The sequence below is a fragment of the Galeopterus variegatus genome, unplaced genomic scaffold, assembly GCF_000696425.1.
Source record: "Galeopterus variegatus unplaced genomic scaffold, G_variegatus-3.0.2 Scaffold9560, whole genome shotgun sequence".
Taxonomy (NCBI): Eukaryota; Metazoa; Chordata; class Mammalia; order Dermoptera; family Cynocephalidae; genus Galeopterus; species Galeopterus variegatus.
The window spans coordinates 1-24719 of record NW_007735671.1 but is presented as its reverse complement, the minus strand read 5'-3'; the positions used below and the strand labels follow the sequence as shown (position 1 = coordinate 24719).

Below are 24719 nucleotides of genomic sequence, written 5' to 3'. Positions count from 1 at the left end.
CGGGAGCAACGCCGAGGGTTGCAATCCTGTTGCCGGTCCCGGTCCGGTACGGAGGCGACAGTGAGGGTTGCGATCCTGTTGCCGGTCCCGGTCCGGTACGGGGGCGACACTGAGGGTTGCGATCCGTTGCCGGACACGGAAAAAAAAAAAAAAAAAAAAAAAAAAAAAGATTAGCAACCTTCACATTTAGGCTTGGCATTTGGGTCTGGTCAACAATAGATCTTATTACAATATTGACTACAGATCATTTGGAAAATATTCTCTGAACTTTTACCTGGGTATACCCAAGAAAATCAGTATTCTTTTTTTCTCCTCTGTAGCTGCATCAGCAATTGGAAAACCAATTTTGAAGGTCATCTTTTTGGATTTGCATGAAGCCGACCAGAGTTTTCAGAAACATGCTGATTACCTTGCAGTCTTGGGAAAATTTTATATAGTTTCTTTAGTTCAGCCAACTCAGTGTTCTCTAATTTTTAAATAAGTTCTGCAGACAAGTACATCAGTAGAGGACTTCTGCCACATCTCTCTCTCTTTTTTTTTTTTTTTTTGACTGGTAAGGGGATCGCAACCCTTGGCGATCAGTCAGTGAGCGCACCGGCCATCCCTATATAGGATCCGAACCCGTGGCCTCAGCGCTATCAGCACCACTCTCTCCTGAGTGAGCCACGGGGCTGGCCCCACATCTTTCTTTTATCTCATTTGTATGAGTGCACCACCATTTCAAGAGCAATAGGATCTCTTGGTGCACTAGATGCATTCCTGTTGGCATTATCTTGATTCTTCTTCTTGAAACAGGGTTTTTCTTTTCTTTTGTTTTTTTGTTTTTTAAGATATCTGCCACTGCTTCCTCCATGTCAGAGCTGGTGTTCAGTATACTCATGGCCCTGATCAAGGACAACAGTCTGCCTGATTGGCTTATTTCATATTCTGGACTGAGGGGCTGAGTAGACAGGATCTATGCCTTGTTGCTTTCATAGCTAGCTTCCCAGCTGTACTTTCTGTACTCCTGTCTCAACTCAACCATGGAAGACAGCAACTTCTGTCTATGGACCGGCTTTTCTTTTACAATCCTGGCTTCATCTTATCTGGGCTCTCCTTGTGTTGTAGCTCACTTAACTAGGGTTTGAATGCCAGAACTCTCATGGAGGGGCTCTTATGATCAGGACTCTTCTGGAAGAACCAGGCCACAGCTGCCAAGTGGCTGAGACACTATTTTTGTTTGCATTCTTTGTCTAGGAGCTGTCTTGGTATTTCCTTTGCTAGAAGGCAGTGTTGAAAGCTTTGATCCTGTGTGATCTGGGGATAGGAACCTGGATTTCAGCACCTGTTCATAAGTGCTCACTCAACATGGACTGCTTATGGTGTGATAAATGCCCAGACGCCAGTAACAGCCCTCACACCATGGTCCCTTTGGGAATGCTGCAGGATTCTGGAAAGGAGCTGGTTCTTCTGCTGTCTGTTGACACTCTGTCAGCTTTAGTTGATGTGTTTGCTATAGAGCACTTGGAAGAAAAAGGGCAATTGAGGCTTTCTGGTGGATTGGATGAGGGCCTGCTTGTCTGATAGAGGAAGAGATGCTACACCTCCAGGATTCTGTAAGATTAAAGACTTTTTTTTTTTTTCCTTTTTGTCTTTTTTTTACTGACCGGTAACGGGATCGCAACCCTTGGTGTCGCACCCGCACCGGGGACCGGCAACGGGATTGCAACCCTCGGTGTTGCGCCCGCACCACGCTCAGCCAGTGAACGGGAACCGGTCTCCACATGGGATCCGAACCCTCGGCGGGAGCGCCACCGCGCTCCCAAGTGACGCACTCTCCATTGCGCCACCGGGCCGGCCCTGTAAGATTAAAGACTTTTGTCTCAGCCTCACCAGAAAAGTGATTTCTAACTACATCCCCCCATTTTTTTGCCTTCACCTCAGTATCATAAATACCCATGTTTTTCAAATGACTGATTCTATTCTTGTAGCAACAAGTTAAGGATTCAAATGAATACCTCCTCACAGGAATCAATTTTGATGTACAGTTCCTTGTTATTAAAGGTGTGAGTCTGGGGACTTGAGTATGCCTGGATGGTGAATCAGGTTTCTGAAAATCCAGAAATTCCTATAAATTCTGTACTTATTCAGGGACAATATTAAAGAGTGTAGGTACAATGGCTTCAGTACCACGATCAAATATAATTCTCCAAACAGTTAAAAGATGAGCCAGCTATAACAGTGCAACTTCTTTATTACCTGAGATCTGAAAGTTTAAGCAGTCCATCCAGCAAGTGGAAGTGTTGGAAAATGCAGTCAAACTCTGTAGTTCCAGCAACAAGCAGTGATCAAATTTTTGTGAGTGCCTTGACACACACTAGTCACAGTCATGTTTTAAATTTTCTTCAAGTTCTTGACTAGAATGGATCCAAAGAAAAGGTATATTTGTAAAAGCATTTGTAATATCACTTTGTCAACTGCTCTAGCACTTCCCTCCTTAGGTGTGCCTCTAGCCTTCAGGCTGCCTGAATGAGGCCTCCTTGTGCTGTTGACAGGATTTCCAGGTATTTTTCAGGATTTCCAGGAATATTGAAGGTTGAAGTAGCAGATAACAGCATATTTTTATGCACTGATTATTCATATCAAAATTTTAATTTTTGTAGACATTGAAAATCATACTGCCCAAATTTTGCATTTGGCAAGTGTGGTATTCCAACAAGAGAATTTCTTCTCCTGTAAAGTCCACCCTTCTTTTCTTTCCCCCATGTCTGTAAGTCTTCATTATTGCCAATTTTGCAGGATATCTCACCTGACTATTGGAATTGCCAAAAGGGATATACAAAAAATACCAGCTTTCTTAGAGCTAATGTCTTAGTCCCAAAGGTTTTTAGGGTTTCAGTAAGACACAGTAGCCATTGTTCCCAGATGGACATTGGTGATGACCTGCGATCCCTTAGATTTCACGTCACATTCTTCACTTCATCTTGAACCTTGTTTCTCATTCTGTCTACTGAAGCTAAAATAACCATTGTGATTTAGGACTTTACATTGTGCTGATAAACTGTTCACAAAGGCATTTACAATTTCTAATCCAATTAGTGACAACTGGTAGTTGCTGATGCTGCAGTGGCTCAGCTCTTTACTGCAGGTCCAGGCTCACACCAGGAGTGCTAAGGCTGTACAGCAATTCTTGGCACCCAGGAGCCAGCTACCCATGTCCTGCTGCCTCACTTGGATACAAAGTACCACTGGGGGAGGGGGACCACTGCATATGTTTGCCTCACTCAGCCCGTCCAGGGACAGCTGCTGGAGCACGGTGGCAGGAGCAGTGCCAGGTACTGAGTATCTCCAACACTAGTGTTAAAAAAAAAAAAAAATCCCAGTCTTTGGTTTGTTGTTGGCTTTCCTCTGGATTACCTTCTCATTACCTTCCAAACAAACAGGACGCAGGCCAGGGTCTGCCTCAAGAAGGGTCCCTCTTCAGTATCCCTGAAGGGCTGGGGGTTCCCTACAGTGGCCATCTGCAGTTTGCCATCTTGTTTTGTTTGGGAAACCACATTTGTGCTACAACCTTAGTCTTGGACACAGCTGGAGATATGTGTGCAGTATTTTATCTGCTTGTGTTGGCAGGGCATGGTTATCCTGCACTTTAGAGAGGCTGCTCTTGGGGTTTCTGGTTATTTTCAGGCCTGGGGAGATGGTATCCCTGGAGATACGGGCTGCTACAGTGCTCTTCATAGTGCTGACAAGGTCCTATGCTGTTATTTTCCACCAGGTTGCTAATTATGGAATGGGAGGACAGTATGAGCCGCACTTCGATTTCTCTAGGGTAAGACCCAAATCACAGGTGCTTTCAGAGGGCCCTGCTCCAGCTGGTTTGAGAAGGCTGATGTTTCCAGGAGCAATTCAGCCTCCACACTAGTGCCCGCCCTCATCCTGCCTCACCAGGAAAAACTCTTTGTGATTGGTTAAGCTCAAATCTGGAACCATGGAGCCTGTGGAGCCCAGTGAACCTGGCTGTTTCCCCTACAGTGTGGGGAGTGTTTCCCCTGCCCACTCACCAGGAGAAACTCTTTGTGATTGGTTAAGCTCAAATCTGGAACCATGGGGCCTGTGGAGCCCAGTGAACCTGGCTGTTTCCCCTACAGTGTGGGGAGTGTTTCCCCTGCCCTAACCCTATTATTCTGCCCAGATTCTAAAGCAAAGGACCTCAGTAGGTCTTTGTGAAAATTGTTCTTGTCCCTTTTCCACTCTCCCCCCACTGCCCCCCCCACCCCCCATGTCCTGGCCAGAGTTTTCTTTGCAGCCTTGGCCCATGTTCCAGGCTGATATGTGGAACACATGCTTATTAGCTTCCCCTCACCCTTTTGGCTCCAGTCCTGTGGGCGGTGGGTGAACTTAGTTGCATACTTGGGTGAAAGTTGTTATTTGTTGCAGCGACCTTTTGACAGCGGCCTCAAAACAGAGGGGAATAGGTTAGCGACGTTTCTTAACTACGTAAGTATCAGGTGCAGGCATACCTGTTCATTCTCACTTAATTTTATAGAACGGTGAGCGAGATGTTTTCAAGCATTTAGGGACTGGAAATCGTGTGGCTACATTCTTAAACTATGTGAGTATGATGTGTGTAGCTTATGGCCCCTAAGGGGACCCTGGGTCCAAAGGTCTGTCTTACATTCTACCCCCAACACTGCTTATAACACCAGCCGTTGGTTAACGGCTAGGTTCTTCTAGCCCTCAGCATCCTTCTTGGCTAGAGAAGAGAGAGTTGGCCTTTGTTCCCATCCTGTGGCCCCCCCTCTAACTCCTGCCAGGACTTTCACATCCCTGGCTGCTTTTTTTTAAAAATTGTGGTAAAACACACATAAAAAATTTACCATCTTAACCACTTTTAAGTGTATAGTTCAGTAGTATTTATTTAGTACATTCATAATGTGCAACCATTATCACCATCCATCTGCATAAGTTTCATCTTATAAAACAAACTCTATATCCATTAAACTGTAACTCCCCATTATCCTTCTCCCCAGCCTGGAAACAACCGTTCTGCTTTCTGTCTCTGTGATTTTGGTTATTCAGGTAGTGTCATATAAATGGAATTATAGAGTTTTTGTCTTTTTGTGGCTGGCTTATTTCACTTAGCATGATGTCCTAAGGGTTCAACCATATTGTATCATATTCTGGCTCCTTTTTGATGGGCCCAGTGCTAGTCTGAACTTCTGGGATGAGTGCCTTGGAGGGTTCCCTCCTTGGTAAGACAGTAAGGAGGTATCCATAAGGTGTTCATAGGTGAAAGCTGCCTTTGTTTCCCCAGAGGCTGGGTGGTCTGCTTTCCACCTGCTCCCTCCACTGTACTCATAGGCTATTGGGTTTACCTTTCACACGAGGAACAGTTTCTTCTTCCCTCTGCTGAGAGAGCCAGTTCTAAAGAGGCATAGAGGCTGTCAGGTAACTTAGAGACAGAAGCCCATGTTCATTTTTTCCTTTTAAGTTTTTATTGTATGGTTATTGCATGCTGGGGACTATGCCATGGACATGCTGGTGAGCAGGGCATATGTGATCTCTCTTCTGGCCCTTGAGGTCTGATATGGGAGACTTACTTTAAACATAAGAGAAATCAGTATTTAGTTACCGTGCAGACAAGTGCTGTGAAGGAATAGCCTAGGCTTGGGGTTCGGAGAAGGCCTCCCTTGGGAAGTAACATGTCAGTTGAGACTTGAAGGTTGAATGGAAATTAGCTGGCGGAACATAGTTTTTGGCAGAGGAGAAAGTGAGTAGGCCTGAAAGAGAAAAGGAGCTTGGGATGTAGGAAAAATGGAAGACGGCTGGTGTGTCTGGAGGAGAGACTGACAGGCCTTTGGGGTTCTAGAAAAGAGTCTGAGTTGATCCCCAGTGCTGTGGAAAGCCATCAGGGTTTTCTTCATATTCAGTTACCATATGTTTGTTGAGTGCCCTTCAGTCAGTCTGGTATGTGTCCTGTGGAAAATACTTTTTAGCTCCAATTTTTATTACATTATAGGCAAAAAACTTGAAGTAAGAGCGCTAGATGAGAAAGAAATAGTGCTTTGGGCATGAGTCAAGGTGTGCTCTGCAGGCATGAGTGCAGTCTTGCCACTGTGACTTGTGTTCAGTCTAGTTTTGAGGCCTCACCATGGGAAAAAGCAGGGGCTCTAGAGGTATTGTGTCCCACCTGCCCACCCAGATGGCCCTAGAGAGGGCAGCTCTTATGAAAAGGTGAGGGTCTGACTAGAGCAAGCTACTAGAGCCAGAGAAAAGCCCACAGTGGGGGCACATGTCATGTTGGAAGCAGCAAGGAACTCCTGGTCAGGGAAGCTCACTGGGCACAGTGGCTTAGGCAAGGCCCAGGCTGGATGGGGATTGGGACAGGCATATTCTGAGTACAGACTCAGATTGTTCCCATCTGAGGACAGCCCAGATGCAGGTCTTCTGGGGGCATTAGCTCTTGAAGAGCCCATGGCAAGGACACTGTCCTGATGAATAACACAGATTAAGTAGGGCATGGGAAGAGCCTGTCTTGGCAGAAGGGCTGGCCTCCAAGCAGTACCACTCATGCTCAGAGGAGGGTAATCCAAACACCTTCTTGTGTCCTTTGTGGCTTACTTGCTCTGAGAGCCTTGAGTAGAAGGGCCAACTGTATGCCTTATATTCCCAGATGAGCGATGTAGAAGCTGGAGGTGCCACTGTCTTCCCTGATCTGGGGGCTGCAATTTTGCCTAAGAAGGTAAGTTCTGATTCTTGTGGGTCAGAGGTTGAAGCAGGGCTCAGACCTTGTCCATGTTCCCCAGTCTTGTTCCCTGGCCTGCTTGACTGTCGCTGTGATGTGCCTTAGCCTTTTCCAGCCTGGACTCTGACTTTGTGGCCCCAGCTTCTACCTGGGGAGAAGGGACAGGAGGGAAGTCCCTTCAGGGGCAGATGGGTTTCTAAACTTTCACACCATCATGAAGGGTAGGTGCTTTCTGGGAAACCTCTTTATCACTAGAATCCCAGAGTCCTGTTCCCCCAAACACAGGAAAGCATGCTTCTGCCCAGGGTGGGGATTCTGTGGTGCTCAGGGTCAGGTCCGTGAGCCCAGTTTCTAAGGATGTGTTCAGACAGGCCATCTCTTTCCCAGGGCACAGCTGTATTCTGGTACAACCTCCTACGGAGTGGGGAAGGTGACTACCGGACGAGACATGCTGCCTGTCCTGTGCTTGTGGGCTGCAAGTGGGGTGAGTGGCTTAAGGAGTGGTGTTGGCCTTGGTGGCCTCAGCCTGGGCTTTGATGGGATGGTCTGCCTTAGACTCTGACTGGGAGACAGCCACTGTCATAATTTGCACAAAGCCGAGACTGTCTTGCTTCTGAGATTTTTTTCCTGCTAATTGGTAGTACCATCCAGCCATGTAGCTGTTCAATCAGCTGGTTATATGTACCAAGGCAGCTGATTGGGAACACTCAGAGATGCCCAGAGATCTAAGGATTCCCTGAGGGAGAACAGCTGCATAAGTACCAGAAATTCAGGATGGCTCTCCAGAGGATGGGCTCTGGCAAGGGTTCTGAGGGAGCAGAAAGGAGAACTGGAAGCAGAGAGGGGAAAGGGCATCTTAGGCAAGCAAGCCCCACATGGAACAAGGCACAGGCTAAAACCAGCAGCATAGGTGCGAGGGCTGGCTGCCTTTGTCACTTGAAGAAGGGAAGGCCTGTGGCACAGGGGCCAAGAGGGGAGGCTGGAGGCTGGGACCAAGCCCCAGAGGCTGAAGCATGAGCCTTATTGTGGGAGCAGCTGTGATGAGCCATGGAGAGGCTTGAACCAGAATGTGACAGGAAGTGATCACAAAGAGATGAGTTTGTTGTTTTCTTGGAGAGTTTCAGGGATAAATAGTTATAAGTTCACAAAAAATTAAGCGAATGAAGAAGAAAATGAGGCAGTTGCTGACTTCAGGGAAAAAAGTTGTACAAGAAAGGAAATGTAAGTATAATCTACGTGGCTCAGGTGTGAGCAACATTTACGTGATATAATAATGTAAACACTGAATATTAATTTAAACTTGTAATTTAACTATATTGGGAAGATAGGAGGGGATAAATATGTGTTTTAAAGTTAGAATAAAAGAATTCCGAAATTGAAAGTCAAGAAATAGCATTATAAGCATGTTATTTAGAAGAATGAGGTTAAATATCATAAGAAACAACTAAAGGAGATGAATGTCCTGTGGGAGTGGGGATTGGGGCTGGGAAGGAGTGTTTTAGGAGATCGCTGTTTATCATTATAAGCCTTGTAGACAATTTGATTTTTTAATTACATGTATTACTTTAAGTTAAATTGTATTTGAAAAGTTCTATGACTTCAGTAGTGCATTAAAATAAATGTTTTATTTATTATGAGAGAGTCTGTGTTTGAGAACAGAATCACAGTTCCTGTGTGTTTGAGACATGGCCTTAGGTGACAGACAGTGCTGGTGCCAGCTCTGCTGCTCTGGTGCCCACGCACACAGATGGGATCTGCTGGCCCACAGCACATGAGTTTGACATCGAAGCTCTCCACAGTGCTGATAGACTTCCTCATGCTCATCCCCTACCACTCAGTTCTCACCTGCCGCCTCCCAGTGATGTCAGGCTTCTTGAAGTTCTTAATACACACCAGGGCAGTTTCTGCCTTGATGACTTTCTTATCCTCTTCCCACTGCCTGGGACCCCCTTGGTGTGGGAACCGTTTTGGTATGTCCATCTTCTTCCCAGAACAACTCCTGTTCAGTTTCATATTCCATCTTTGGGGTCTCCTCTTCCTTCACGTGGTTAGATTCCCGTTGGCCCCATTCCCGTATACATGCAGATATGTATCTTGTGACACTGGCAGAATTTTTTACAATTTTTAGCTGTTTATGCATGTGTCTTCCTCAACAGCTCATGATCAAATTGAGACCTAAAACCATGTCTTACTTGTGTCTGATTCCCAGGGCACATACAGAGGTCATCATAAAGGAGTTATTAATTTTGGCTGCCGAACTGACCAATATGATTATAACATAACCTGCTTTCTGTTCACAGTCTCCAATAAGTGGTTCCATGAACGAGGACAGGAATTCTTGAGGCCTTGTGGATCAACGGAAGTTGACTGATGTCCTTTTCTGCCCCTCCCCTTCCTGGTCCCACAGCCCATGTCACCTTCAAGTTCAGCATGACAGACTCCTTTGAATGTTCCAGCTCCTATCAGGTCTTTGGAGGAGTGAATGTGTAGAGCGGAGGGAGAGTGTACTGGGGCAGGTCCTGTGTGACCTGGGTCCTAGTCTCTCTGGCCCCAAGGGTAGGTTCAGAGTGGCTGTAGCAGTTGGGCTGTCTAACGTGAAGCAAGATGCCTTTGTACCTCAGATGTTTTAGGTGTGAGATATTTCAATGAACCAAAGTTTTGATGCCTTGTTTACATGTTTGTTTTATGGCATTTCTATCAATTGTGGCTCTAACCAAAAAATAAAATGTCCCTGCCAGAAGCCTTAAAGAGACTTATTTGGAGTATTTTTTAAGAATGGGGAGCTTTCACCAAGTTTGCCATTTCCTTTGCATTGCTTCTGTGCAGGCAGAGTCTAGGTGGTGAATGTTTCAGTGACAAAACCCTGGCCTTGGGTTCTAGACCTGGTTTTAACACTTGTGTCTTCTCCAAGCTTTGGTGTCCTTTTCTGGAATGTGTGGGGTAAATACAGAGAACATGGAGAGCATGTATGTTGATGATTGTGATGCTGTTATAATTTGAAATTTATTTTAATATTTTGAGATACACAGAATTGTTCATGATAAATAGATGTATACTTTAAAGAATATGAAGGTGAGCGGGAGCACCTGTTTTACCACCTCCCAGGTTAGAGAAAAGAACATTTGACTAGACAATTGATCACCATAGTCTAGCCAAGTTGATACACAAAATTAACTGTCACATGCCCTTTCTTTTCCCAACTTGTTTGAACATTGTTTTAGTATCCATGATAAATTGCTTCTAAAAGTTGAAAACCCCAGTGCTATGTTTCTTAATTTAGTTGAACTTATAGTCATTATGTCAATGTAGCTGATCATAAAAAAGAAATCTTTGTCTTATTTGTCTAATAAAATTTGAAACAAGTTTATAATGTGTATTAGTTTGCTACAACTGCCATAAAAAAATACCATAGACTGTTAAACAATAGAAATTTATTTTCTTACAGTTGTGGAGGCTGAAAGTCCAAGATCAATCTAATAAAATTTGAAACAAGTTTATAATGTGTATTAGTTTGCTACAACTGCCATAAAAAAATACCACAGACTGTTAAACAATAGAAATTTATTTTCTTACAGTTGTGGAGGCTGAAAGTCCAAGATCAAGGTGTTAGCAGGTTGGGTTTCTTCTGAGGCCTCTCTCCTTGGCCTGCAGATGGTCACCCTTTGGTCTATGTGAGGTGTTAGCAGGTTGGGTTTCTTCTGAGGCCTCTCTCCTTGGCCTGCAGATGGTCACCCTTTGGTCTATGTGTTGTCTGTGTCCTAATCACCTAGTATAAGGACAGCAGTCATATTGGATTAAGGCCCACCCATATGACCTCATTTGACTTGAATTATATCTTTAAGCCCCGTCTCCAAATACAGTCACATATTGGGTTAGGACTTTAACATGTGAATTTTGGGGGAACACATAATGCTACTGGGAAATCATGTTAGAGCTGAAGAATAAAAGAAGCAAAATCCTTGTCCTTAATCTTTGTATGTCAGATATTGCCCATCTTGAACAAATGTATCAGATTATTAAGTATTTGCAGAAGAATAATATATTACTAGAAGAAAGTTTTATTTATTTTTTATTGAAATGAGATTTTAAAAAGGGAAATGGTCTATCTTATGAAATTAATAAATTGGAAGAAGATGATATTGACACAAAATATCTTTGAGGCCATGGATATGATAATGGAACAAATATAGCAGATGTGTATATAAAGGTGTAATAGCCATTATTCTACCCCTAAAATGATCAAGCCAAATAAATTCATGATTTTTAATGTGCAAAAATGTCGCTTCTATGAATTCAAATACAACCTTTTCAGTATTGAATAAAGGATATATAATTTTTTGTGAATTCAGTGAGCAGATAGAATATTCTGTTTGTTTAAAAACTACATTAAAAACACATCCTGAGAGGCATGAAAATCAAGTACAATTAAGGCACTTCACACACATTAAAGATGTTTGTCAACTATTAAAAGATATAACATCAACTGACAAAATATGATATCCTGAAATAGTAAACATCTTGATGCAAACAGGTTACAAATTTTTATGCAACTTATTTGTGTGGGATATTTTGAACTAAGTAGAAAAGGTTAAAGATTTACAGTGAAAAAAACATGACTATGCAAAGCTGCTTGCTTAATAAAAAGCCTATTTGCTTATAAAAAATGAGAGAAAGTAACTCTTAAAGTATGTTTGATTAATGTAAAACTTTAGCAAGAGATATGAATATATGAACTATGAAAAGAAATTGAAATGTACAAATCACTGGATGAGTATTACCAATTATTGTGAGAAAAGTATTTATTAAATAGAACTTAAAGAAAAGGCAGGCTGGTTAGCTCAACTGGGTAGAGCACAGTGTTGCAACAGCAAGGTCAAGGGTTCAGATCCCCATACAGGCCAACTGCCAAAAAAAAATGATGTCTTGGAGATATGAAAAATCAAATGAAGTTTTTTCAGATTTTGAATTTTTACTTAGAGAGAAATTATTCTCTATGAATACATCTAAGTTACAAAAAGCAACCACTGACTTGCCTCTTATAGTCCAGTGATTTGAATCCTGTGGAAATTTTATCTGAAGTAGTGTTAAGTAGCATGCACTGTCAATAATTCATAATATAAAATCCACATCATGTTTGGATCCTCTAAAACTGATTCATGAATTTTTCTTAGTGTGGTCTTATCCAAATTTGGAATTAGTCTTGAGAATTGTTTTTAAACAATACCAGTCACAATGGCACCCTAAATAAGTTTCAGTTAACCGAAGTTAATTAAAATTTAAAATGTTCACTTTGTCAAGAGTAGATTCTGAAAATTTTATTGATGAGTTTGCTTCTGTTAAAGCCATTGATATAAATAAAATTTTTAAACTTACTGTGAATTTTAATATACCAACTTTCAATTTTTTAATATTTTCAACTAATTTAATGTTTTTAGAAAACTAATCACTAAAAAATACACAAAAACATGTATGTAAAGGACACATGGTTTTCCTTTTGCCTCAGGCTCCGATATAGCTTGGCATAGTGCTGGTCTTAAGTTTCCAGACTTGGCACCTGAACTCCAACATTAGGGTTGGCAGATTTAAGAAAATACAGGACACGCAGTTAAACTTTAATTTCAGATAAACAATGAAAAGTTTTGCATGAGATAACATTCATACCAAAAACTTATTTGTTGTTTATCCAAAATTCAAATCTAACTAGGCATCCTGTATATTATATGGCAATCTTAAACATAATTATCCTCCATGTTTGAAAAAGCTGCCTGTTTCTTGGTGCAATTTTACTGTTGCACCTACATCGCTTTGCCCCTTGGGCTGCTTCTTGTGCAGTGATGTCTGGGGCTCACATGTAGGGGCATCCTGTATATTATATGGCAATCTTAAACATAATTATCCTCCATGTTTGAAAAAGCTGCCTGTTTCTTGGTGCAATTTTACTGTTGCGCCTACATCGCTTTGCCCCTTGGGCTGCTTCTTGTGCAGTGATGTCTGGGGCTCACATGTAGGCAATTACGTGGCTCTGTGTTACACTGGCCATCCTGTAGGTATAGTGTCCAATCCATGCCAGATCTGGGAGACCATGGCGGCCTCAGCACCTCAGAGGGAAAGAAGGGGAGGGCAAAAGAGAGAGCATGTTCCTCTCCCACCACCCTCTCCCCAGCTGCCTCTGCTTCAGCCACACTGGCCTCCTCAGCGCCTTTGTGCTTGTTGGTCCCTGTGCCTGGAATGCTCTTCCCCCAGGTAGTCAGTTTCCATCCTCCTTTCCTACACTGATTAAAGATCACCTTATCTGAGAGGTCTTTAATGACTATTTACTGTGAAGGATTTGCTCCCTCATTCCCTTCTTCCTTACCCTGCTTTTTAAATTTTTTTATAGCACTTATCACCACCCATGAAATATTTTAATTTGCATATTAGTTTATGGTCAGTCCCTCCTAACTGGTATGGAAGCTCTTTGAGTGAAGGAATTTTGTTTTTTCACCTATCTCTAGTGTCCTAAAAGATGTTTGGCAAGCACCATGCAGCCACTTGCCCAATAGTCACTGAAGCTGGCATTCAAGAGGGAGCTCAGTACCCAATGGTGGACCTGTGGCCGGCCTCAGGACAGAGTGGAGCTTTGAGGCCGGAGAGGTGGGGCTAGAGGTTTGTAGAAAGGCCTTTGACCTGTGTCATATGTTCCCAGAGGTGAGGTGGTGGGAAGAATGGCTGGAACGGTGGACTGTACGGATACCAGATGGCTGTGACCGACTGAGGCTGCAGCTTTGGCTGCTCTGGCTTATGCGGCTCTGTCCTATGAGGCCGGTCTCTCCCCAAGGCTGAGTCAGAGGCAGGTGGAGTAGAGGATGTGCCTGAAGGAGGGGCCTGGGGGTGTCCAGTGATGTCTTAGACATCATGTCCAAGGCCTACGCTGCGTTCAAGAGGTTTATTTAACTTTTGTGAAGATTCTTTATTCTTCTAAACTTGAGGAAAACAATTTTTTTGTAAAGCATTTGGGGTTAAGAGAAGGTAAGTGGTAGGCGATGGCCGTGGGTCTTTGGCAAGCTCTAAAGTTTTATGTTTTCAAGGCATTTTTCAGTGTCTTTCTGAAAGTGCATTTATAATGTGGAGAATCAGCAAACCCCAGGTCTGTTTTCCCTGATCTTACCCTCTGAAAAGTCAGTCTCTTTCTCTTCACGAATTTGCAACCAACAGAATCTCACAAAAGTAATAATGAAAACCCCTCTTGTTCTCTGTGGGTTCACAGCTGTCATCTTGTCTGCTTTCTGGATTTCAAGAAGCTTAAAGCAAGCTACTTAAAACTCTTTCTCTTCACGAATTTGCAACCAACAGAATCTCACAAAAGTAATAATGAAAACCCCTCTTGTTCTCTGTGGGCTCACAGCTGTCATCTTGTCTGCTTTCTGGATTTCAAGAAGCTTAAAGCAAGCTACTTAAAACCATCTGCTATATTTACTGTCCTCTCACCTCCCATTCTTCATTTTTGACACAGCAAGTTTACCCAGCTAATTTCCTGAAATCGTTTGGTGAAGTGTTCTGGGTCCTCCTAGTGGCCAAACCCACTAGACAATTCTGGTAGTTTTTTTCTTCATTGAAGCGCTTCTCCATTCTCAGTTCTTTTATTCGCAGCCTCCCCTGCTGGCTACCCTTCTCCTATATATGTTATCTAGTCTAGTTCCTGTTTCCTTTTCACAATAGTTTTCTGCAGGGAGAAGGATTTTTACTCACGCTGCTTTAACAACCATTTATATGCTCTTGATTTATTAAATGGTCTTTTCCCACTCAAATCTTTCTCCTGGACTCTGTTCTAGATCCTATATCCAGCTTGCTAGTGCACATCTACCTGGACCAACATCTAGAATGGGTCTCACAAATTGTTCAATGAATGATCACAGATAGGACCTGATGTAGAAAAAAATACAGTGACTGTTAACCTTTTGGGGTGACAGAACTTGAGAGTCTAATGAAATTTGAGGGACTTTTTCTAAAAAAAGTGCATACTACTTTTTGCCTATAGTTTCAGAGCTTTTATAGTTCAAGAACTCAGGTCTTGGATTAGAGCTTCCTGAAATGATAGTGATAAAGTGTAATAGTGTGTTTTCATAGATACACATCAGATTTAGAACCTTGCAATGATAATACATTATATTCCAGCCTTCACTGAATGTTAACCTTAATCCATCAGGCTGATTATGGAAACTTTGTCTTTAAAAGTAGCACTGTATAATGAAAAGTCTGGAGCCCTAAAAGGAGAGCTTCTGATTGACTGAGTTGCATGTTTCACAATCCAAGTGGGATCTGCTTTAGCCTGGTCAGAGACCAAGGGCTGCTTCAGACCTTTCAAGAAGTGCTTGCTAGTGAGAGTGTAACCTGCTCTGTTCCTTCTGAGGACCAGAAAACAGTTGAGGTTTTGAGGACTGATGCCTTGTAGGAGCCCTGAGTGAGCAGACCAGAATCATAGAAGTGTATGAAGTCCCAGGTGGTTTTTTGTTTTTTTTTCCTAGCAGAACCTTCCTTCCTTGGTGATTTGTTGGGCCACCGACTTCCCAGTTCCAGTTATTTCCTTGTTGGTCAATGAGTGCTGCTTCAAGATTGATCCCCACTCTTTCCTGAATTAAATCTATTTAATCTTTTGTTCTTCTGCCAATATGTTAGATAATATTTATTTTTTATAAAGTTGAGGTCCAAGGAGACATTAGCTACTCTTTCTTTAAATCCTTCCTTTGCCTTCCATGATCCAACTGTCTTCTGGTTTTTTTTCTACCTCTCTGACTACGAATTCTCAATATTCTTCTCTGGCCATTCTTTCTCAATCCTCAGTTATGGCTCAGGGTTTCTTTGTAGCCACTTTGCTTTCTCTGAAGGCTCACGACTTCTAATAGATACTACCTGTTAATAACTCTTGAATCTTTAATTCTAGAATTTAATCACTTTCCCCCTTGCGGCTCCAGCTCTACTTAGAATTCCCACAAGTTCTGCCATTTTAATATATCCCAAACCAAGCTCATTATACTTCCCTTAATGGTTCCTATTTCTATTTTTCCTACTTTTGTGAATGGCAAAAATAATTGATCATTTCTCCTAGTCACAAACTTGGCTAGGAGGAGATTCCCACTTCTCTCTCTACTGCTCTTGATAACTATTCTTGTGAACTTTCTTACTATTATTTTTTTCCCCCATTGTACCAGGAAATTGATGATTTGTTTCTATTTTGCTTTTAATATTTAGGGCAACCTTAGGGTTTAGGTATATAGTTCCCATTTTACCCATGAGAAAACAGGCCTACTTTTAAAATTATTAGTTACATAAGGAACATGAATGTGCATGTTCCCTCTACACAAATTTAGGCAAAAAAAAAAAAAACTAGAGCAAAATTTTGCAGTGTTCCCTCCCTCCCATTTCCCTCCTACCTGTAGAGCATTAGTTCTCAACTGGGGTTGATTTTGTTCCCTAGGGGACATTTGGCAAGGTCTGGAAACAAATTTTATTATCTTGATTGGAGGGATACTACTGAATCTATAAGGTAGAGGTCACAGGTGCTGTTAAACATCCACAGCGCACAGGACAGCCCCAGCATGTCCAAAATGTCAGTACTGCCTAGATTGAGAAACCCTGCTCGAGAGGTAATCACTATATATGATTGTCCATAACTGCACTGTCCAATTCTGTAGCCACTAGCAATGTGAGACCAATTTGAATAGAAATTAATTAAAATTAAATAAGAAATTTAGTTGCTGAGTCATATTAACTGCATTTTAAGAATTCAACAGTCACATGTGGCTACTGAATTAAACAGCATAGATTATAGAACACTTCCATTGCAATAAGTTTTATTAGACAGTGCTTTAGGTATATGTCATGCAAATAGATTTTCTATTTTACATAAATAGAATCATACGCATATTGTTCTACTTTTGTTTACTTTTGTTAGTATATTTTGAAGATTTTTCCATCTTAGTATACATATAACTAAATATTTAAATTTAGTGGTCTGGTGATATAATTCCATTTTATTAAATTTATAACTTAGCAATATAGTTTATTTTGCCTTTTTTATATGTACATGGGTCTGGCCAGTTAGCTCAGTTGGTTAGAACATGGTGCTGATAACACCAAGGTCCTTGTACTAGCCAGTGCCAAAAAATAAGGACTCACATATTCTTTTTTGTCTACTTTATTTCACTCAATGTTATATTTTAAAGATATTTCCATGTTATTTTTGTGTATCTATGTTCATTCCTTTTAAGTGCTCTCTGGTATTCTGTTGGATGTCTATACCTTAGTTTATTTATCCATTCTACTGTTGATGGGTGTTTTAGTTTTTCCACTTTGTGGATATGATTAAGAATTCTGGTATGAATATTCTGTACTTATTTCCTGTACACATATTTCTATACAGTTCATACATAGGAGTGGAATTACTGAGCTATTGAAATTTACTAGATTATGCCAGTTTCTCAAAATAGTTGTATTTTTACTCTTACCAGCAGTGTGTGGGAGTTACCATTGCACTGCATCATTAGCAGTATCTTTGTATTCGTCAGACTTAAATTTTAGGCTTTCTGGTGGGACATAGTTGTATCTTGTATTTTTATTTTGTGTTTCTCTGATTATGAATGATATTGAGCACTTTCATATATTTATTTGTCTTTTGTATATCTTCTTTTCATGAATTTTTTTTGAGTCACTATCCATTTTTCTTTTTCTTTAAAAATTTTTAAAATTTAAAATCACATACCTGTCTGGAACTCTAGCCCATTTTTCTACTGAGTTTTTTTTTTTTTCCTTTTTGTCTTTTTTCGTGACCGGTAACAGGATCGCAACCCTCGGTGTCGCGCCCGCACCGTGCTCAACCAGTGAGCGGACCGGTCTCTATATGGGAACCAAACCCTTGGCGGGAGCACCGCCGTGCTCCCAAGTGCCTCACTCTACCGAGTGCGCCACCGGGCCGGCCCTACTGAGTTTTTTTTTATTCATATGTAGGAATATTTATATATTCTGGATACAAGCCTTTTATTGGTTGTATATGTTGCAAAGATATTCTTCTGCTTTAGTGTCTGCTTGCCTTTTCCCTCTCTTAATGGTGATTTTTTGTTTGTTTGTTTTAGAGAAATACCAATCTTTCCTCCTAACATCATTCAACAACAGCAAAACAACACTGAGAAGCTACTGTCAGTTTAAGTGGGTGTAGCTCCTCAGTTCCAAGGTTCATAATCACTCCAATATAATCTGAAAAGAAAAAACTAAAGTATTTCTCTGAATCATGGTCTTTGTAAAAATAAATTAAACCTCTGTTCTCTCAGTTGTATTATAGTTTTGGATGCAGTGAACAATAAATCACCAACAAATGTCTAGATTTGGACACATGCTTAAATATTTAGAGCATTGATTTCTTCCAAACAGTAGGAAAATTCTTGTCTTACCTAACTTATAGGGTTCATTGAATGCTTTATCAGTGCTAGTTGATACTAACTTAGAAGATGATTATACTTTTTAAAAAGCTCTTCCTTTCCTGGTTACAGAATAAGATACCGGATTTCACTGCATACTGGGTGACCTGAGTAATTTAACTTAATGACACTGCATTAATTTCCTTACCTAAAACTATAAAACTTCTAAAAGAAAACACAGGGAAAATGCTTCAGGATGTAGAACTGAGCAAAGATTTTATGACTAAGACCTCGAAAGCACAGGGAACAAAAGAAAAAATAAACAAATGGGATTATATCAAACTAAAAAGCTTCTGCACAGGAAAGGAAACAACAGAGCAAAAATACAACCAACAGAGTGGGAGAAAATATGCATGCAACAAAGGAGTAATATCCAGAATATACAAGGAACTCAAATGACTTAACAGTAAAAAAACAAGTAACCCAATTAAAAAAAGGGCAAAGGAGCTGAATAAGCATTTTTCAAAGGGAGATATAAGAATAGCCAACAGACATGAAAAAATGCTCAACATCACTAATCATTAGAGAAATGCAAATCAAAACTGCACTGATATCATTTTACCCCAGTTAGACTGGCTGTTATCAAAAAGACAGAAAATGACATGTTGATGAGGATGCGGAGAAAGGAGAACTTTTATACATTGTCGGTGGGATTGTAAATTAGTACAGCTGTTATAGAAAACAGTATGGAGGTTCCTTAAACAACTACAGATAGAACTACAATATGATCCAGCAATCTCATTACTGGGTATATACCCAAGGAATGGAGATCATGTTGAAGAGACACCTACATTCCTGTATTTATCGCAGCTTCTGTTCACAATGGACAACATTTGGAATTAACCTAAATGTCCATCAGTGCATGATTGGGCAAAGAAAATGTGGTATATGTACACAATGGAATACCACTCAGCCATAAAAACGGATGAAATTCTGCCATTCACAGCAGCATGGATGAGCTTGGAGAAAATTAAGCAAATTAAGCTGGGCACAGAAAGAGAAATACTGCATGTTCTCACTCATATGTGGAAGCTAAAAGATAAAAATAATAATAGATTAAACTTTTAGAAGGAGAGAGTGGAACTGTGGTTACTAGAGGCAGGAAAGGGGAGTGGTAGGGTGGGAAGTGAGAGTTTGATTTATGGACACAAAATTACAGTTAGGAAAAATAAGTTCTATTGGTGTACAGTTGAGCTAGACATCTATAATTAACAATAATTTACTGCATTCTATCAAATGGCTAGAAGAGAGATCAAATGTTCACATCACAAATAAATGATTAACTTTTGCAAAGATGAATATGCCAGTTACCCTGAGCTGATCACACATTGTATACATGTATTGAAATACAATTCTGTATTCTATAAATATGTACAATCAATACATTTCAATTTAAAAAAAGGAAAATGGAATTAAAAGATAATATGAAAAAAAGATATATAGTTCTATCTTATTGTATATGAGTTAATGATGCATTTGAATTGAGTTTTACCTAAAGAATAAATATTATTACTATTGGATAAATAAAAAAAATCCTTAGCTATATAAATGGGGTAATATATCAATTCAATAACTTTGTTGTAACAGCAGATAGCCTGTTGCTCAGATTGAGCAATTGAAAGAATTTGTAAACAAAAGGACTAAGCAGATGATTTCGTTTTCCTAATTGGTCAGCTCAAGGGAGAGAGTTATTGGGGATATAGAGTTCTGGATGAAATTATACCATCTCCTCAAAGAGAAAGCCTATGTTCCTGAAGTATCTCTTGGTGATAGTGGTTGGGAGTGGGGTGGGGTGGATCTTTTTGCCTGAACTCGATTTACCAATAGGGAAACCAGTGGCCTGCCTATTTATTTTAGTGGGATGAGTATATATAACCTTTAGGGAAGACCTCCCTGGTTCTTCAGGTAATGTAGTTCCTTCAACTTTATTCTTTTTCAAAATTGTTTTGGCTATTCTGGGACCCTTTCATTTTTATATGAATTTTAGGATTGGCTTGTCAATTTCTGCAAAAAACCTAGCTAAGATTTTGATAGGGATTGCATTGAATCTGTATTATCAATTTGGATAGTATTAGCAACTTAAGTTTTCCACACCATTAACATGGGATGTTTTTCCACTTACTTAGATCTTCTGAACTTTCTCTCAGCAGTGTTCTGTTGTTTCCAATGAACAAGTCTTGCATTTTTGTTAAATTTGTTTCTATGTATTGCGTTCTTTTTGATGCTGTTGTCAACGGAATTGTTTTCTTAGTTTCATTTTTGGAATATTTATTTTTAGTATTTAGAAATGAAACTGAGTTTTTGTAAATTGATCTTACATTTTGTGACCTTGCTAAACTTTTTTTATTAGTTCTAGTATTTGTCTTACCAATCCCATAGGATTTTCTGCCTGTAGTTTGCAAATGACAGTTTTGTGTGTTCCTTTCTAATTTTGAAAAATAAGCCAATACCTTATTGTACTGGCTGGAGCTTCCAGTACAGTGTTGAACAGTAGTGGCAAGAGTGAACATCCTTACCTTGTTCATGATCTTAGGAGCAAAGCTGCTCATCTTTCACCATTAAATATGATGTTAGCTGTGGGATTTTCATATATGGCTTTTATCAGGTTAGGGAAATTATCTTCTGTTGCTAGTCTGTTGAGAGTTTTTTTTTTTTTTTTAAATCATGAATAGGTGTTGAATTTTGTCAAATGCTTTTTCTGCATTTATTGAGATGATTGTGTGTCCTTTATTCTATATAGTTTCTTAGATTAACTGAATGTTAAACCAACCTTGTATTCTTGAGATAAATTCCACTTGGTCATGGTGTATAAATACTTTTTAAATATTGCCAGATTTATTTTGCTAATAGTTAAGGATTTTCATGACTATGTTCATGAGGGTTCTGCAGTTTTCTTTTCATATGATGTCTTTGTCTGGCTTTGCTATCAGGGAAATACTGGTCTTATACATATAGTTGGGATGTGTGTTCTCTATTTTCTGAAAGAGTTCATGAAGGATAGGTATTATTTTTCAGTTAAATATTTGATAGAATTCACCATGAGCCTATCTGGGCCTGGAATTTTCTTTGTGGAAAGATTTTAAATTACTAATTCTTTTTTTATTTTTTACTTTTTATATGTTGGTTTAGATTTTCTATATCTTCTTGAGTTAGTTTTGGTAATTTGTACCTTTCTAGGAATTTTTCCATTTCATCTAAGTTGTCTACTTTGTTGCCATAAGGATATTTGCAACATTCCCTTATAATACTCTCTTTCATTCCTTTATTTGGTAAGTTTTATCTTCCCTATTTTTTCTTGGTCAGTCTAACTAAAGGTTTGTCAATTTTGTGGATCTTTTCGAATAATCAGTGTTTGGTTCCCTTGATTTTATTTATTGTTTTTCTGTATTTTTATTTTATTGATTTCTGATCTTATTTTTATTATTTCATTCCTTCTGCTGGCTTTAATTATTTTAACTTGCCCTTCTTTTTCTAGTTTCTTAAGGTGGAAGCTTAGGTTATTGATCTGAGACCTTTCTTTTCTAATACAGGGACTTAAAGCTATATATTTCCTTCCAAGTACTGCCCTAAGCTGCATTCCATAAATTTTGATATATTATGGTTTTCTTTTTATTTAGTTCAAAATATTTTCTAGTTTCCATTGTGAATTCTTCTTTGACCTCTGGGTTATTTAGTAGTATGTTGCTCAATTTCCACGTATTTGAGGATGTCCAAGATTTCCTCCTGTTTTTGATTTTTAATTTAATTCCATATGGTTGGCTAAATATCCATCGATGGATGGTTGGATAAGGAAAATGTGGTATATATATACCATGGAATACTACTGTGCTATAAAAAAGAATGAAATTCTGCTGTCTGCAACAACATGGATAAGCTTGGAGAAACATGTTGAGTGAAATAAGCAAAGCAACAGAGGGAAAAACACCACATGTACTCACTCATAAGTGGAAACTAAGAGAGAAGGAAGGAAGGAAAGAAAGACTATAGTGGTGCATTGGACTTGCAGAGGGAGAGAACATACCTAGGGATATGAAATGGAGTAAAGGAAAGAGGGATGGGGGAGGAGGTTGGGGATAATTGTGTGGGGGACATGGGATACAATCACAATTTGTGGTAATGGGCATGCTGCCAGTATGGATCTGGCCATCACATCTTGGGCACGAGTAGTGATAGTCAGCTTTGTACCCCATGGATATTCATAACCAATAATAAATGAATGAATGAATGAATGAATGAATAAATAAATAAATAAAAATAATTCCACATGGTTGGAGAGCACACTATGTATGAATTAAATCTTTTAAAATTTATTGAGACATGGTTTATGACCTAGCATATGGTCTGTCCTGGAGAATACTCTGTGTGTGCTTGAAAGGAATCTGTATTCTGCTGCTGTTTGATGGATAATTCTATAGGAGTGAGGTGAAGTTGGTTGGAAATGTTCACATCTATATCCCTGCTGATTTTCTTTCTGGTTTTGTCAATTATTAAGAGTGAGGTATTCAAATATTTAGCTATGATTGTTGAATTATCTATTTCTTCTTTCAGTGCTGTCAGTTGTTGCTTCATGTATGAGGGGACTTCAAAAATTAGTAGAAAAGTGGAATTGAAAGATAAAAATTAAAAATATAAGCTTTAGAGGGGAGCCTGCCGGAAGCAGCTGGCAGCAGCACAAGCCAGCGGAACCGCATGGCACCACACGGCCCCCTCACCCAGCCGCCTCAGACCCAGGCAGTGGGGGAGCTCTGGGCCCCACCCCCATGCCTCTTTTAAAATTTATTGAGACATGGTTTATGACCTAGCATATGGTCTGTCCTGGAGAATACTCTGTGTGTGCTTGAAAGGAATCTGTATTCTGCTGCTGTTTGATGGATAATTCCATAGGTGTGAGGTGAAGTTGGTTGGAAATGTTCACATCTATATCCCTGCTGATTTTCTTTCTGGTTTTGTCAGTTATTAAGAGTGAGGTATTCAAATATTTAGCTATGATTGTTGAATTATCTATTTCTTCTTTCAGTGCTGTCAGTTGTTGCTTCATGTATGAGGGGACTTCAAAAATTAGTAGAAAAGTGGAATTGAAAGATAAAAATTAAAAATATAAGCTTTAGAGGGGAGCCTGCCGGAAGCAGCTGGCAGCAGCACAAGCCAGCGGAACCGCATGGCACCACACGGCCCCCTCACCCAGCCGCCTCAGACCCAGGCAGTGGGGGAGCTCTGGGCCCCACCCCCATGCCATGAACTGGCACCATGCAGGTGAGTCTGCTGGCAGCAGCTGGCAGCAACACCAGCCAGTGGAACTACAAGGGCTGGATGCGGCCCCTCACTCTGCTTCAGACCCAGGGGGGAGCATCAGCCTATGGATCTGACCCACCGAGTTTGGCCCAGCAGAACTGCACGGTGCTTGGGGCTCATTCTATGACCACAGAGTCTTGAACGGGAACCAAGGTGGTTTAACATAACCACCACCATACCTACTGTCAGGGCAAAGACAATTTACCCCCCACAGTAGCAACTGGGGCCACTCCACAGCCAACCTCAGTGTAATAGAAGAAGCAAACCCCCTACCAAATGACCAAACATCAGCAAACAAAACAAAACACTAGAAGCACAAACAATCAAGAAGAAATGACACCACTGAAAGGATACAATAATGCCCCAAAGTCAGACACCATGGAACAGGGAATCCTTGAAATGTCTGAAAAAGAATTTTGAGCAATGATCTTAAGAAAACTTGAAGAAATAAAGGAAGACTCAAATAGAGAACACAGTGAAACAAGAAAAAACATCCAGAATATGAAGGAGGAAGTCTACAAAGAGATTAATGCCATAAAAAAGAATGTAGCAGAACTTCTAGAAATGAAAGACTCACTCAATGAAATAAAAAACAACTGAGAGCTTGAGCAGCAGGGTAGAGCAAGCAGAAAAAAGAATTTCAGAGCTTGAAGATGGTCTTTTTGAAAAAACCCAGGCAGACAAAAAAAAAAAAAAAAAAAGGAAAAAAGAATTAAAAATAATGAGGAAAACCTAAGACAGATAGTAGACAACCTCAAGCTCTCTAGCATCTGAATTGTGGGTATTCCTGAAGGGCAGGAGAAAAGCAAAGGTATTGAAAACCTACTCAAGGAAATAGTAAAAGAAAATTTTCTGGGTGTAGAGCGAGATACAGACCTTCAGATCCAGGAAGCTCAAAGGTCCACAAACAGATTCAATCCAAAAAGATCCTCCCCAAGACATATTATAGTTAAACTTGCAAAGCTCAAAGACAAAGAGAGAATCCTACAAGCAGCAAGAGAAAAGCATCAGGTCACTTATAGGGGAACCCCCATCAAACTAACAGCAGACTTCTCCACTGAAACCCTACAGGCTAGAAGAAAGTGGAATGATATATTCAAAATACTAGAAGAAAAAACTGCCAGCCAAGAATTCTTTACCCAGCAAGGCTCTCCTTCAGAAACGAGGGAGAAATAGTGTACTTTTGTTGTGAGAGTTCACCACCACATGACCAGCCCTGCAAGAAATTCTCAAGGGAGTCATTCATCTGGAAT

The 24719-nt window shown here is 40.3% G+C and overlaps 1 protein-coding gene across 6 annotated transcripts in view; it reads left to right on the top strand.

Annotated features, from left to right (window-relative positions):
- P4HA2 (prolyl 4-hydroxylase, alpha polypeptide II) overlaps positions 1 to 10089 on the top strand; it is a 34664-nt gene extending 24575 nt beyond the window's left edge. For 3 of the 6 annotated variants that reach the window (XM_008593713.1, XM_008593712.1, XM_008593714.1), the window contains 5 exons: positions 3755 to 3808; positions 4526 to 4591; positions 6653 to 6721; positions 7112 to 7208; positions 9025 to 10089. In XM_008593713.1, coding sequence (XP_008591935.1) covers positions 3755 to 3808; positions 4526 to 4591; positions 6653 to 6721; positions 7112 to 7208; positions 9025 to 9095 — 357 coding nt within the window. In that variant the 3' untranslated portion in view covers positions 9096 to 10089. Of the gene's footprint in view, positions 1 to 3754; positions 3809 to 4416; positions 4477 to 4525; positions 4592 to 6652; positions 6722 to 7111; positions 7209 to 9024 lie in introns of all 6 variants that reach the window. The other 3 variants (XM_008593717.1, XM_008593715.1, XM_008593716.1) reach the window with 3 other exon arrangements.
- Positions 10090 to 24719: the final 14630 nt, after the last annotated feature.